Source organism: Prinia subflava, chromosome 17 (assembly GCF_021018805.1).
Source record: "Prinia subflava isolate CZ2003 ecotype Zambia chromosome 17, Cam_Psub_1.2, whole genome shotgun sequence".
In the NCBI taxonomy this organism is placed as follows: Eukaryota; Metazoa; Chordata; class Aves; order Passeriformes; family Cisticolidae; genus Prinia; species Prinia subflava.
Window position 1 is genome coordinate 13,661,808 of NC_086263.1, and position 15,421 is coordinate 13,677,228.

General features: G+C 49.2%; 1 protein-coding gene across 2 annotated transcripts; it reads right to left on the reverse strand.

Moving 5' to 3' along the window:
- Positions 1-1,461: 1,461 nt before the first annotated feature.
- Positions 1,462-11,560, reverse strand: DHRS7B (dehydrogenase/reductase 7B). Of its 2 annotated transcripts, none has more exons than XM_063414024.1 (7): positions 11,404-11,560; positions 6,947-7,122; positions 5,369-5,484; positions 4,504-4,714; positions 3,786-3,878; positions 2,389-2,541; positions 1,462-2,048 (listed from the first exon to the last, which is right to left on the reverse strand). In XM_063414024.1, exons 1-7 carry the CDS (start codon positions 11,421-11,423, stop codon positions 1,843-1,845), a joined length of 975 nt encoding a protein of 324 aa, XP_063270094.1. In that variant the 5' UTR covers positions 11,424-11,560; the 3' UTR covers positions 1,462-1,842. The 2 variants fall into 2 exon arrangements, with proteins under 2 accessions (XP_063270094.1, XP_063270095.1); XM_063414025.1 differs by lacking the exon at positions 11,404-11,560 and adding an exon at positions 10,344-10,622.
- Positions 11,561-15,421: the final 3,861 nt, after the last annotated feature.

Consider the following 15,421-nt stretch of genomic DNA (forward strand, 5'->3'; position numbering starts at 1 on the left):
GTTTCACCCTCAGTGCCCTGGATGGGAACACAGAAATGCAAAGCAGCCCCTCAGTCCCTCCTGGGTAGCCACGACCTGGAACACCAGAACACGGAGCAGCTGAACAAGTGTGGCAGGAGCACTGAGCACTCAGTTTCACCAAGAAACACCAGAACATGGAGCAGCTGAACACGCGTGGCAGGAGCACTGCCTTTCACCAAGAAACTGAGGAGCTGAGCACGGGAAACACAAAGGAAAAAGCACAACACCAGTGTTCCCCTTGTGGAGAGGTAATGCCTTGCTTTCCTATCTTAACAGGAAAAAAGGTGTCTACATACCTGAACGCTTCAGCTTGTCAATCCCACCCCAGCCTTTCTGTGGCACAGCTGCAGCCTCAGCCACAGGGAAGGTGCAGGGGATGGCTGTCCTGACAGCAGCACTGTCATCATTAAACACATCCTGGTTCTCAGAGATCATTTATAAATCTGCAGTGGTTAAGGAAAGGCTTCTGGAAGGAGAAGGTCCTTTTGAGCCTGCTCATCTGTATCAGTTTGTGTGACTAATCCCCTGTGTGGACTCACACTGTGCAAGCTAACAGGTCCCATAAAGAGGGCTGGGATAAAGCATGTTCTGCAGCTACTACTGGTACAATAGCACCTCGCAGGGATGTAAGAAAAAACAAAACCCTCCTGTTTTCCCTTCCTCATGTTACATGCAGTGAGGAGCTGGAGTAGACCAGGGGATTCATTTCATAGCAGTGAAATTATTTCTCATCAGATGTGCACTCCTAGGCAGGACACACAGAAAATGCTGGCAATTGCATGGAGGTAGCAGGAGGGGTCTGGACCTTGGCTCCTATTAGCAGAGTTTATTTCAATTTTAAGATTATTTCTGTCCTATCTCTGTGCAGTAATCCCTTTTTCCTAGTGGTGCTGGTATCCCTCACATGAGGAGCAGAGGTGAGGAATGGACCATGGCATCCCTTCAGGCTGTCAGGCTCCCTGAAGTGATACCTGAACAGGCAGGTATCATTCCCCACTGGATGTGACCCTAATTAACATCTGTGATTGCTTTAAAGCAGATGAGAACAAAGGGTCTGTCTGCTACATTGCACCCTACACACATGGATTCTTCTCTAGTGCCAGAGTGCCTGGTATCCACAGGATCACACCTGCCCTGTGCTGCAGGTGGCCCAGGTGTGCTGTTCTACCTGTCCAGTGCTTCCTGCATTCCTCGGGCTGGGATTCACAGAGCGCTGTCACTGCAGAATTAACTGTCCCAATACCTCAGCAGGGCATGATTCAGACAGGTAAAATGATGGCCAAATACATCAGTTACTTCTTTAAAAGTGGCACTGGATTGAGCTTAATTTATCAGATGACTTGGCACGTTAACAGGAAGAGGCTCTGAAGTTTCCCACTGCAAGCAGCACGTCCTGGGTCAGACTGGAGGGAGTGGGAATGAGACACTGATCACGAGAGCTCCCAGCTGAGGACTGTATTTCACAGGGGTGGGGACAGCCAAGGGCTGCTGGTGTGAAGGCAGAACAGGTGGGTTTTATTTGTAGCAGGCCAGTAAAGCTGAGCATGCCTGGAGTGAGGTGAGGAGTGTCCCAGCCAGGGCCTCCCCGGCTGCAGTGTTCCCCTGATCCCTCCCCTACAGCTCTCCCCCATTGTCCAAGCACCCTTCCTTCTCCAGATGAGATTTAGGTGCTGTCTTCCAGCAGTGTGGGGGAAACCACTTCCCAGTCTCCATGCAATAGTAAACAGCATTTTGAGAAAGTATTTTCCTGCAGGAGCACCTCCAGTGTTGTCCCAGCCGACTGCAGGGGCTCAGCCTCTCCCTGCTCAGGGGAGCTGAGCTCTAAGAACCCTTTGCTTTCCTCTCCTTTTTTGCTCTAGATGCCATTAAGGTGAAGAAGAGCCTGGGGCAGAGGTTCCTCAGGTAGACAGCCAGGCAGGGGGTCAGGCCAACCACAAGCACTTCCTTCTTCTTCTGTCCCACTGCATTGAGAACCACCTGAGCCACCTCGGCCGCCGTCTGTCCCTCGGCCGTGGTCTTGTCCATCACTGCCAAGGGAAAGCTGAGTGAGCACCAACACCAGCAGGCAAACCCTCACTGAGCTTCCCTTCCTAGGAGTGCTCTAACTGCACGTGGCTGCTTGCTTTGCTTTTCACTCCAGGTGTGTATGGGAGCACAGGCAGGTGTTCCTCATGGCTGGCCTGGAAGGCTGTAAGAGTTGCTGTCTGGGAAGGCAAAATTTTGGGGCTTGCTGTTCCTACCCTGCATCCAAAGTTGGTTTTTGATCCTTCAGGGCTAACCTGTGTCCCCACCAGAGGCCACGTGTTGCAAACACACCTTACAATAACATGGAGATGCTTTGGAAAAGGGCAGTGAGTGGTATCTCACCTCCGTAGCGAGATCCATCCGCTGTGACGGCGTTGAGGGACAGGTTTGTCTGGATGTAGCCAGGGCTCACAACTGTCACTTCAATGTCATACTGCTCCACCTCTGCTCGCAGACAGTCGAAGAAGGCCTGGGTGGCGTGCTTAGAGGCAGCATCTGGGAAACAGGAAAGGGATTGTGCACCAAGGAGAAGGAGCAGGGTTGAGGGAATTCTCACTTTCTGAATGGATTTTTCACTGCAGTGCAGCCACTTCTCAGCGAGAACCCAAGAGCTGTTCTCCAGCCTCGACGTTTGTTTTTGTTTAGTGAATGGCAGCAACAGGTAGTAGGAGTCAGGAGGCAATTTAGGAAGACAAAATGTAAACCCAAGTTGAAAACTGGCTGGGATCCTGAGCTTAACATCACAGCCCTGCCAAAGCACTCCAGAGGGAACCCAAGCTGCCTCCCACTCCTGATACAGGAGACCCAAAGCCTCTGGAAGGCAGAGCTGGCTGCCCTGCATGTGCTGAGCACTGGGGACCTGCAGAGCAGGTTCAGGGCCTGGCTGCACACAGGGCAACCCCAGATCACACAGGCAGGCAGAGCAGGGAAGCGTGGCCTAGGGCAGGATTTTCTCCTGTGAAATGGCTGAGTGACTCCTTTGGCTTGGTCACTGTCTGTGACTGCCACCACCACACCAGAGCCAGCTCAGCACAGGCTGCTCGCCCTGCAAGGACCCAGGCAAGGGCTGAGCTCCTGCTGCCAGATCCACGTGGCTCTGGTCCCTGTGCAAGCACTCTGGGAGCTCCTCAGAACACGATTCCTGGAGCAATTGGACCCACACCACCTGCAAAACCCCACGGCTCAGACATTCCAGGCTCTCCCCCAGTCAGCATCACTCCTATGCCATCATTTGTATGCCACCACCACTCTGCTTCTGGTGTTAAAAGGCTTGTTCTTCAGTAATCCCACCAATATTTCTTGTCATAACTGATTTAGCATGAAGAGTTTGCGGGATGAAGATTGTTTAGGCTTTTGTTCTGCCATTGTTTGTACTATATCACTTCATAATTTAAACTAAAAATCCAGCTTTCTTAGAGGAGATAATGCAGACAAATGACAAGGATAAAATACCATAAAATTATGGAATTATAGTGACTCTTGAGTGTTAAGATAGGACTATCAAGTTGTTTTCAAAACATATTCTCCTTCTCCATCCCTTAAAAACTTTAGGACAGGGCTAAGATTTTGTATTTAAGAGTGCTCTCAGTGATTTGTGACCCCATTGAGGGTGATGCACAGCTCTGCCTTCCCTGCATGCAGCCAATTCCATGGAGAGCTAAATGTGGAAGCAGGAGCCAAGTATTTATTCAGCCTGGTGCCCCAAATATGTCTTTCCCATCTTCTGTGGAGGTACTTACATGCAGATCTGAAAGGAATGCTTATTTTGCCTTGCACGCTGCTGATGGCCACAATGTGGCCTTGTCTCCTCTTGATCATGGAGGGGAGAAGTGCTAGCAAAAGACAGAAAAGACCCATTCAGACAACAGTCCTGCCATTGCTGCAGTCAAGAATCAAAGCTTTCAGAGCACTCAGAGATGCTGAAGGGAATTACAAGATCCCTCTTCAGTGCAGGGTTGGGGCAGAACTTGGGATGCCTGACTGATGCTGTCTGTGCCTGGGACATTCACCTGTGAGGAGATTCCTTGTGCCAGAGCTGCACAGGGGCTGCTGTGGTGGCTCTGATCTCCCACACGGTGGGCAGCAGGACTTGCTTTTCCTGCCACCAGAACATTCTTCCCATTTCCTGCAGCTGACACGCTCCCGGCTGAGCTTTCTGTGTAACCAGAGCTTCCTAGGAAAGCTGCAGCTCCACTGGAACCCCCACCACATTCTCCAGTGTTCTGTCAGTGCAGACAGGGTAGCTGGGCCTCCTCCCAAGTCCCTGCCAGGCTAGAGTCAGGAGATGGAAACAGGGATCATCTCCACTGGGGTATTTCCCACACATTCATGCCCTCAGGCCTGCCCATAACCCCAAACCTCCTTCACCCTGTGCTGTACCAGGGACAATTACAAACACAAGTGCTGGGTTGTGCTGGTCTGCAGAGGCATCAGCCAAATCCTGTGCATCACAAGTACCTTTGGTGAGGGCTATAGGTCCAAAGTAATTTGTTTCCATCACTTTCTTATCCACATCCAGTCCTGTGTCCACGATTGTGCCTCGGAAGCTGATGCCAGCGTTGTTGATCAGGATGTCCACGTGACCCAGGGCCCTCAGGATCTCCTCAGCAGCATTTACCACAGTTTTGGTGTCCGAGAGGTCAAACACCACAGTGTGAGGTTCATGTGTCTGGGAATAAACTAAAGTTAGCAAAACACAGTTCAGTGCTGGATGTGCCAGCTCATGATGGGATCCCCCAGCTCTGGAAGCACAGGAGCCATGCAGACCCTGTGCAGCACTTCCATGTGGCTGGAATTCATGACAGAAGCAGGTTGTGCTTGTCTTTCTCTGCTCCTGTAGCCTGTTCCTTATTCCTGAGCCTAAGAATGGGACAAGGGAGATCTTCCTAAAGTACTAAAGTTTCCTGTTGTCTTATTAAAGGAAATGCATCTGAAAAAGGCAAAACGTAACCCATGTATTTTCTGCAGAAGCCAGCAGTACCTTTCTTAGCCACTTTCAGCAGGCATAGGTGTAAAAAATAAAAAGCCAACAGAAAGAAAGGCACTTTTCCAGATGAGGTGCAGGTGTAAGGGGTCTGGGCACTCTGTCCTCATGTGCTTTCACTTCCATTTCTAGCCAAGGTGGCTCCTCTTTGTGGGGTTTGCACAAGGAATGAAATGCCAGCTCAGTGTCCTCCTGTATCAGCATCTATCCCTAACCACGGAGTTGCATTTTTCCTATTGCTCAAGAGAACAACCCACAGGCAATTCTGTAACTTCTGTACCAACCCAAGCAGAAATGCAGGCCACATGAGCCCAGGGCCTGTCCTCATCCCACACTCACGTTTTTGCGGTGATTCTTCACGGCACAAAGCTCCTGCACCAGCTTTTTGAGCTTCTCACTGTCTCTGCCACAGAGCACCACCTTGGAGCCAGCTGCATGGAAAGCCTTGGCACACTCTGTGGAGGGAGCAAGGAAGAGAGAAAAGCAGGCGTGTGAATAGCAGACAGGTCCACATCAGACCTGGTGATGGCTAAAATTGCTGTTTGGCAGGTCTGGGGTGGCTTCACTGCTGCTGTGTGATGGCCAGGCTGATCTGCAGCCACTCTCCTGGGACTGTGGCAGACACGAGTGGTGAGGCAGCTGCTGTGCTCACTGATACTCTGCTGGTTGGACACTTATTGTGCTTTTTACACATCCTCCCCCTCAGCTGCTCAAATTTGCCTGTGCCTCTTCATTTTTGACTTGATGCCCTCCTTAAGAGGGACCACAGTTACCTTGTGTGTGTCATCTAAGACAGGTCTTGGGAGTTTCAATTTTAATGAACACCTCCAGAGGTTCTGGGAGCTTGGCATTTAAAGGCTTCATCAAGGTGATTCTCTTCATTGGGAAAAGCCTGGAGAAGGGAGGCCAGGCTATTGTCCTCCTAATTGCATGTTCCTGTCCCCTCTGGGAGCCAGAGGGACAAACTGCTCGTTTGCACAAGGGATGACAGTGGATGGCAATGAATACACAGTAATTAGAGGTGGTCTGGTGTATTAATAACTAGGAGTAAGGGGAGTTGTAAAAGATCTTGCAAATGAGTCAATAAGGGAGGAAACTTTACTGTGCAGTGGTGGAAGTCTCTACACCCCACAGCACACACGGGCTCCAGCTGGAAGGTCTCTCCTGGAATATTAATTTCCTCTCTTCTTGATGAGAAGTACAAGATCCTTTACCACTCCCACTCTTTGGCTGAGGCAGGCAGAGAGAACCAGTCCATCTCCTCTGGCCAGTTCCTGAACAGCCCTGTCCTTAGAGACAAACTCCCATGCAAAGGCAGCATCAATTAAAGCTCTATTTGTTCTATAAATGGACTCATCCTAATGAAAGGATGAGCACCTTGTCTTCTCTTCAAGCAGCTTTTAAAGCAATTATAGAAAGCAGAATTAGAGAATGTAGCCACTGAAGCAAAATGTAAGTTGGAAAAAATATTCTCTGGCATTAATAATGCCAAGAGTTTGACTTCAGAGTGGATGGATTTGTACCATGAGAGGAAAGGTGCCTTAACTTGAGGGTGAGGGACAAGGAGAAGGAGTGGAAAGTTTGGCAGAGCAGCTGGAAGTACATGAATGCAGAACACCACTTCTGGGAGGTTTTAAAGGAACAATTTGGCTTCCTGGCTTTTTCAGGATTTATGGAAAAGACCCCTGACAGCACAAAACCAGCATCTAATTCCTCGCTTTGATAAGCTCCAGTTTATCCAGGACGATTTAAATTTTCTGTACCAAATGCTGAGACTTTCTTGCATCCAAATCTGCATTGGCTGGGGCTGTACTGAGGTGGGAGCCACATCTCCCAAAACTCGTTACTGCTCGTTATTGCTTCATTCCAAGAGCTGCCCCTGCCTGTCCCGCCCTCGGTGCCTGCTTTGGTCCGTACCTTTCCCGAGGCCGGAGGTGGCGCCGGTGATCACCACCACCGCCTCCTGCAGGTAGGTTCGCATCCGCACCCACTGCAGCAGCCGGAACAGCGCGAAGATCCCCAGGCTGCCGAACAGCAGCGGGATGATGACGGTGCTGGTGAAATCCATCAGCTTTCCTTTCTGAACTGTCTTCCTAGAGCCACACGATGAGAGGAAAGAGGTCATTTCACCATGAAGAAAATAAGCAAAGGCTTGAAAACTATTTTGAAATTCTTTTTCTTAACCCTAGACCACCAATAAACCCTGAGATACCTCTGCATCTTCAGCAGATTTTCTCATCCCTTGATTTAGGCTTTGGAAAGTTCACATCACTACCCAATTTTAAGCATTTAAGTAGTAATGTGAACATCCCAGCAGGACACTTGGCACTGCATCCTGTCAGCTGTCACATAACAAAACTTGGTCCAGGGATGCTGCTCCCGTGTTCTGCCCCACATTCACCCTCTTGTGTGGAAGCTCCTCAGGGCTGGGATATTTCTCCACATTCTTCTGATTGTATAAAACTGTTCCAATTTCTCTAGAACAGCCAGTACCAGAGTATCTACAAGCCAGAGATCAGTTACTGTGTATTATCCCAGATGGACATAAGCCAGTCTGATTTTGGAGGCTCCAGGTTTTCTCTCTGAGCCAGTTATTTGCTTAACACACTGAAATCTCATCCTGGAATTGGATTCTGATACCAAGGCATAGCCCTAATCCCCTTGCTAAGCCATTCCTTCAAGGGAGTACTTTATGTGACAGCTTACTACAGGGCCAAACAGCAAGTGGGACTTCTGTGAACAGGCCACTGATTTTCCCTCTGTGTATCCCTGAGCTTTTATCAAAGCTTGGTGCAAGAGTAAAGTTAATTACAACCCCTTCCTGAAATCTTCTGGGTCACACGTGAAGTCAAAACCAAACATCAGGGAATTTCCCCTTCCCTTCTTCTTTCTTGTGCACGCAGAGTTTGAATCTTGCAGTCTGAACTTCCCTTTACTGGGAAGATACTGGGAAATTCTGGGCACACAACCTGTGCTCCTTCAAACAAAAGGACAGCACGAGGAGCAGGAAACAAGAGGTAACTCCAGTGCTAAGGCAGAATTCAGTGTCTTTGAGCAGGACTGAGTTTGTGTGGGACTGAGGGGACGGCAGAGGCTCTGCATGCCATGGAACAGAGCTAATGTGGAAAATGTCAGGCTCTTCCAGATACCTTTCAGGGGCTTGGAGAGAATTCCTCAAATAGCTGCTCAATGAACAGCTTGCTGAAATAGTAGTGAACTGAATAAAATAAGTATTTCTGGGGGTACAGCTGGAACACAATAAAATAACACAGAAAGACAGCTCCAAATAAACTTGGCAAGGACTAAAAACAAAGCCATCAAGTTAGAACACAGCTCATCTTGGAGTCCTTTGGAGCTTCCCCCTCCCAAACTGACCTGTGTGTGTCTGAAGTCCTTCCTGGTGGGATCCACCATGGATAATGCAGGGAGACATGGGAACAGCAGCTCCCCCAGCACAGGGAGTGTGCCCAGAGTGGGAAAGCAGAAACCCAAAAGGAGGATTCAGCTCAGGCCACTGCAGAGCAGCTTATTCCTCCACCCCTGTGCTGAGGGAGTGCACACAAGGTGTATTTTGGACTGGTTTGCAGCCAGGAACTGGCACGGTTCATCTGACATAAGAGAATGGATCTTCCCTAAAATAATTCCTGGGAAAGAGAAGTTTTGACACAAGGCCACTGGATTTCCAGGCTGGATGAGAAGGTTCTCCTGACTGCTTCATGCTCAGCTGGTCATTGAAAGCAGCTGCCTTCTTTAGGATTTCCCTTCTTTTGCTCTCTCAAAGGTCTCTCGAGTTTCACAACACGAGGTGTGGGCAGGGACAGCAGGTGCTGTGCTGACACTGGGCTTACAGGACATTTTGGAATCAAAAAAAAAATTCTTCAGCCCACGTTTAGGCCCTTTCATTATTTCCAAAGTGGGAGCTGACAGGTGCAGTGGCACTTCCTTCACGAGGCACTGGAAAAATCTGGCCCTGCTCTGGTTTCAGTGAAATGCAGGTGAAAAGGTAACTGGGGAGAGGGGGCTTTCCTGACACCTCTCCTAACTAAAGCACTCTAAGATCTGAAAAATATTTCCCAGTCTCTTATTGTTTTTCTTTTATTTTTCTCCCTGCTATGCACAGGAACTGGGCAGATTGTCCATCTCTGCCTGAGGGCTGCAGCAAAGCAAGAACCCAGGCAGGAGCAACAACCTGCTCTGGCAGCTTCCAGGCTGGAGCCTGAACCAGCAGGTAACAGCTCTGGGGAGAGGAAATATGGGATGGGAGAGGGGCAAGGGAGAGAAGGATTTGCCAATCAGAGATCTAAATCCCTTTATGCTGGGGCATGCAGATGCAGTTCCTTCTTCCAAGGTGCTCAAATGGCCTCTTAAAAAACCCCAAAACAAAGAAAAGCTCAGTTCAGTCAGACTTGAGAGACAGGACAACCCAGCTGAATAAATTATTTGGGACAGAGGAACTTCTGTAGCACTTCAGACCTACAGCAACAGGTTTTGCTTTGATTTTGTGACTTGCTTCTATCACAAACCCAACTTTAGGTAACACTGAAGCAGCCAAAGACACCCAGCACAGGTAATGCTGTGTCACATTAAAAATGGGGGTGAGGGTGGGGAACACGTGGGTTCCACACCTCATTTGAGGTGAACTGACTATCTCAGGCCTTCTGCTCAAAGATCTGAGAACCCAGTATCACCTCTGTGCAATAATTTGGGTATTCACGCTGCAAAAGTCCCTGTGATTAACAGGTAATGTTTGTAACAGCAGGGTTTCAGAATGGGAGAAGCCACTGCAGACCAAGTCCTGTAATTCCCAATTCTCCATCCCTAAAGGCAGGGTTGGAACATGCAGTTATCCGAGAGCAGAAATAACACTGGTAAGAACTGATAAGAACACTCAGCAAATACAGGTGATAGGAAATTTTTTGAAGGCTTCACATAGAATAAATCACATTTATCCAATTAAAAATAAACCCAGAACTTTCCCCTTAAAATAAAACTGGGTGTTCTCCTATAAAAACCAGGATAATGGTTTCTGAAGGAACAAGAATATTAATTAATAAGGTCGAGCGTGCACTAAAGGCAGCAAAGATGAGACCAAGTCCTAAACAACCAAACTTCTGAAAGCTCCCCCAAATAACTCTGATTCTGCAGCCTCAGGCTCCCAGAATCACATTGTCCTTTACCTGGGAGGCTGCACTCCCAAATCCAGGGGCTGGGGGGATAAAAGGAAGGGGAAAACATCTGGTTTTCCTAAGGCAAGAAGCACAGCCCCTGTAGGCTCGAGTGAGGACTTTAGACTGAAGAAAGCACAATGTCCTACCTGAGAAAGGGGCTCACTTGCAGTGACTCTGGGCTGGAGCTCCCTCGTCCCGGAGCAGGACAGCCCCGGGTTAAATTTGGAGCTGGCAGAGATCCAAGCAAGTGTCCAATGCCAGCCGAGCCAAGGACTGCCTCTAAAAACAAACCCTGCGAATCCAGGCTCTGACCTTTGCAGTGCAGGGGCAAATTTAACCCCCACACCGAGGAGACAGAAGTGAACTCAAACTTCTGAATGCAGTGAAAACTCCTGAGGAGGAATGGACAGAGCTCCTCATTCCAAACAGGGAACAGGAGAAGGAAAACACGACCCAGCTGGAATTCTCAGAAGAAAGCTGCCAGCCAGGCATTACCTGAAGCATCACCTCAGGAAACCCTCGGTTCTATCTCAGCAGTCATTCAGTGCATCCTGCCTAAGTTCTTCCATAATTGCTGTGCAAAAATATAACCTCAACCCATGGTGCAGCAAGAGGGGAAAAAAATTATACCCAGCACCGAAAAAACCAGCCTGGGCTTGAGAAATTATCTGTTCTTCCACCTGGTCTAGTGGAAGGTGTCGCTGTCCATGGCAGGGGTAGAATGAGATGGGATTTAAGGTCCTTTCAACCCGAAACAGCCTAGTAGTCTATTAAACCGTCCTCTCATTCATCTTCCTGCCACTTTTACTCAGTTACAAACTGCAATTCCACCCTCCCACGCGGAATTCCTCTATTGGTGTTCGGGACAGAAACAGAGGTAGCCTGATGAGAAAACTGAAATATTCGTTGTTCCAAAGAAAGCATCTTGCAGACATTTACCAATTAAGAACCACCTAAACCTCCGTGAGAACATGACCGCCGGCCGCCTCCCTGCTTTATCTATAATTAGGAGTTTCATGTCAGTACCAGCGGTGAACTCTGGCCCGGTGAGCGCTGGCTGTCCCTGCGCGCACCAGCGCCGCCTTACCCCAGCCTCTCCCGCATTTCCCAGACCCCCGCCCCTCCCAGGGCCGCGCCCGCAGCCCCTCGGCCCCTCCCGGGTGTCCCCCGGCCTCCCCTGGCCCTCGCTGTCCCCGCTGTCCCCACCTGGCCGCCGCCGTCACCATGGCCACCACCGGAAGTGGCGCCCGGGCACTTCCGCCCGGGCTCCGCTCCGCCGTGACGCCAACCGGAAGTCGCTTCCGGAGAGCAGCTGCCCTCAGCTGTCCTCCCGCCTGTGCAGCCCTCCCGGGAGCAGCGCTGCCAACCAGGGGTTCCGTCCTCTCGGGGTTCCCTCCCCGGGTGGGCATTGCCCTCAGTCCCAAAATCGCAAAATTCCAAAGGGATCAGGATGGAAGGGACTGTGGGGCATCTGGCTCAGCTTCCCTGCTCAGCAGGGCCATCCCAGAGCACGGCACGGGGTTGCATCCAGGCAGCTCTGGAATCTCCCCGCTGAGGGAGGCTCCACGCCCTCAGAGCTCAGAGCTGCACGGGGAAGTTTCTCCTCATGTCCAGGTGGAACTTCTGGGCATCAGTTTGTGTCCATCCCTCTTGTGCCATTGCTGGGCCCCACGGAGCAGATCCTGCTCCATCTCTGACTCCTCCCTGCACATCCTGAATTCCCAGCTGCAGTGGTCACTGTTTTACGTGCTCACTGCTGATTGCACCGACCTAAATTCTGTCCTCTTTGATATCTCCACATGAAAACTGAAGATCAGAAACGATCACAGAAAAAATGCTCGGTTGGAAGGGACCCACACGGGTCCCACTGCAGGTCCTGCACGGAACATCCCCAAAATCCCACCCTGTGCCTGAGAGTGACACTGGCACAGGACAGGACCCTGTGCAAGGCGTGACTGTGAGGAGCAACAGAAAACTCCTGTAGGAGAAAAGAAGCATTTCTGCAGAGCATCTTTAAATCCATGGTGGGGGAAAAGCTGATTCCTCTGCTTTTCCACGAGCTCTGTGCAGAAGTGGGGCCTGAATGTGCTGCAGGTTGTGCAGATTTCAGGCACTGCTGAGGGCCATGGAGCGTTGCCAGGGTGTGGCACAAACCTGGCTCCAGGGATCCCAAAGTCCAAACGTGGCAGAACTCCTGCCCTCAGGAAGGAAAGGCAGAGGGAGCTTCTCCACCTCTTTGAGAAGGTTTTTGTCAGCAGAAGGCACATTTACAGAGGCAGCCAGAGATATTTAAAAGTTTCCAAGGGCAGTTAATCCTAGATGTCTTTCCCTGTGGGCATCACTGGGATAAAGGACAGATTTTTGCAGCAGTTCTTTGAAAGATGGTTTTACCATCAATTTTTGTGGTAACTTTTTTCTGCTCCTCTCTTCTAATAGGGAAAACACTGAAATTAATTCAAAGCTTCAGTGCTGCTTCATCATTAGTAAGGGATCAATATTTCAGGGAAGAGATGAGAAAATAATTCAAAATCTTCCTAAAAATTACCAGCTGAAAGGAAGGATGATAATGCACTTTTTTGACTTCAGGGACAATATGTAATGAAATGGAAGAATCAATAATTTTGTTTACACAAATGAACTCGAAAAATAAAACCCAGCAGATGGTTTATGTCATGGCAGCCTTACTGGGAGCTGTAGTTGTTTCAGTCTTCTGAAAATCAGAGCTGGAAAAAGCCATTTCAGTCCTTCTTTCCCACCCAAGCAGGGCAGCAAGAGCTGCAGCTTGTTGCACAGGACAGCAGTTACCTGAGAGATCTGCCCCAGCTGCTCTGCTCATTTCCCTGGTGTTTCTCAGGGGTTTATTTTAACAGGAATGGACTGTCCCCAGACTGGCAGGTGCTGGCAGAGTTGATTGAAACCAAGTGCCCAGCAAGTCACACAGCAAAGGGTCAGAGTGGAGCTGCAATTGGAGAGGGAAAGTCAGTGGAGTAAAGCTTGACTTTGTTGCTTTGATTGAGATTCCATTTTCTTAGGTTAATCTAATGTCATTAGCAACAAATTCACCTCTGATTTAAACCTGCTCATTGACACATCACGCACTGCATGGGGATTAGATGATTTACTTATGTCAACATGCCTTTGTTCTCAGAACCATTAGTGAAGACTCTGCCCCAAATCTAGGACTGGTTTGCAGACTGTGCAAGCCCCAACTGGTAAATGTTGGCATAATCTAAAACTATGCTTGTTGTTTTTATTAGCACTCAAATCTCTCCTCTTTTCTTTCTCATTTTGTCAGGCCACAACTGCAAAGGGCTGGAATCCTTTTAGCACGTTAACCCTTCCTTGACAATCATCCTGCTGTTCTATCACTGCCTTCTTGCAGTGCAGGAACTCTTTTTTGAGGGGGGGAGAAAAGGAAAAAAAATCTCTAAACTCAAGGATTTGAGTTTGCACTTGTGTTTGGTGACATCTGCTTTACTGCAGTCACTGAGTGCAGATCTGCAGCCTTTTAACCCTAATCTCTAGGGCAGCAATTTTGTGCCCTAGTTCCTGTGGGCTCTTGTTTGTCACTTTTTTTTTTCCAAGGAGTATAAGATGTAGCTTCTTTCTGTAAGAAAAGCTTTGCTTGCTTACCCTAAGAGCAAAGGTCTGAGCAGAAATCCCCACAGGGTAACAAACCCCTTCCCCAGGGAAAACATCCTTGAACCAGTTTGACCTGAGAGCTCCCAGTTTCACAGTGCCTGTGGCTGGAAGATGTAAATGTTCAGAAGGCTGTGGCAGGGTTAAAGATTTTCTTGTCTCGGTGTCTCTTACAAGGGTACAGACTCTCATTCTCCCCTCCCTGCTCCAATAATTGGGTTTATAGAAGTCAATGAAAACATTCTAGGGTGATAGGGGGAAAAAAACAGACCTAGGATGGAAAACAGAAAAATAAGGGCTGCTCAGGGCTTTTCCAATTCTTTGTCCCTGCAGCTGTTTGCAGATTTTCTGTGTCCTTTTGAGACAGTGACCCAAGAAGATGATCTTAACTTTTGCCTCAGATGTAGTTCTGGTTTGGAACTGGGCTCTGGCTCAAGGACATCAAACTCCTTTCAGAGAACTCTTTCTGGATACTTGGTCACTATTTCTCTCAGCTCTTGTCTCTGGGAGAATTTTGCTGCAGGTTCAGTTCATTGCAGTTCAGTTTTTTTCCACCACCTGAGTATTATTTTTCTTTCCCAGCTATTTTCTATAAGGTTTGTTTGTAATTACTGTCTCCTCCAGAGCCTGCACTGCAGCATTTCCAAGCTCAGGATGAGAACAGTGTAGACTTAGTGAAACTGCATTTCTGATGTGTGATCGTGCTGCAAATCCCCAATCCTTGCGGATAACCCAAAAGCTGGGGAAGAGGGAGAGGCAGCAATCTCCTCTCCCCACACTCCACAATCATTTTGATGGAGCTGAATGCTTCCAGGGAAGAGATGCTGTTTTGTCACACACAGAAATGGCAAAGCTGAGGTACCATTTCCATAAAAAGATGCTAATTGTGGTTGTTTTAATTGATGAGGGGACAGCTCAGGCCAACTGTACAGAAGTATTTCCTACCTGCAGCTTCACTGCTCTCAGGAAATCCAGCCCTGTCCTTCCCTACTGCCTTTACTTCTTGGCTTGGAGGGGGAAAGCAGGTACGGGCTGAGGGCTGGGCCCCCAGGAGCTGTAAAGCCCCAAGCACATCTGCAGGGCAGTGAAGAGCCCGCCCCTCTCTGGGTTTTGGTGGGTCAGGAAGGAGTTAAATGACAAACGAGGGAGAGGCTGTGCTATTGTTCAGGCATCCCTGGGTCCAGGGTGGCTGATCTCTATTCCCGGATCTGCCTCTGGCTTCCTGCACGACCTTGGACCGCTCACCCACCTTTTCTTTTCCTTAGCTCCCAAACTACAACATGGAAATCCCTCTCTTCCTGTGGTGCCTCGTTCCCTGCGGGTTTCAGGGGGGTGAGGTCCTCTGGTGGGAGATGAGGGGAAGAAAGGAACGCGTTTCCACTCAGAAAGATTTAAGGACAGGGCACAGTTCTGGGGCCATATTCCTGTTCGTTCAGGTCCAGCACGGGCTGTGCATATTTGGGTGATATTTGGGGTTTTTTAGCAGCAAACCTGGGTGAAAGGCAAATGTTGGTGCAGCTGCCCAGAGCGCTGCCAGCTGCAAGGAGCCCGTTCTTCACTAGATGGTGCTTTGATCAAAGGTTTG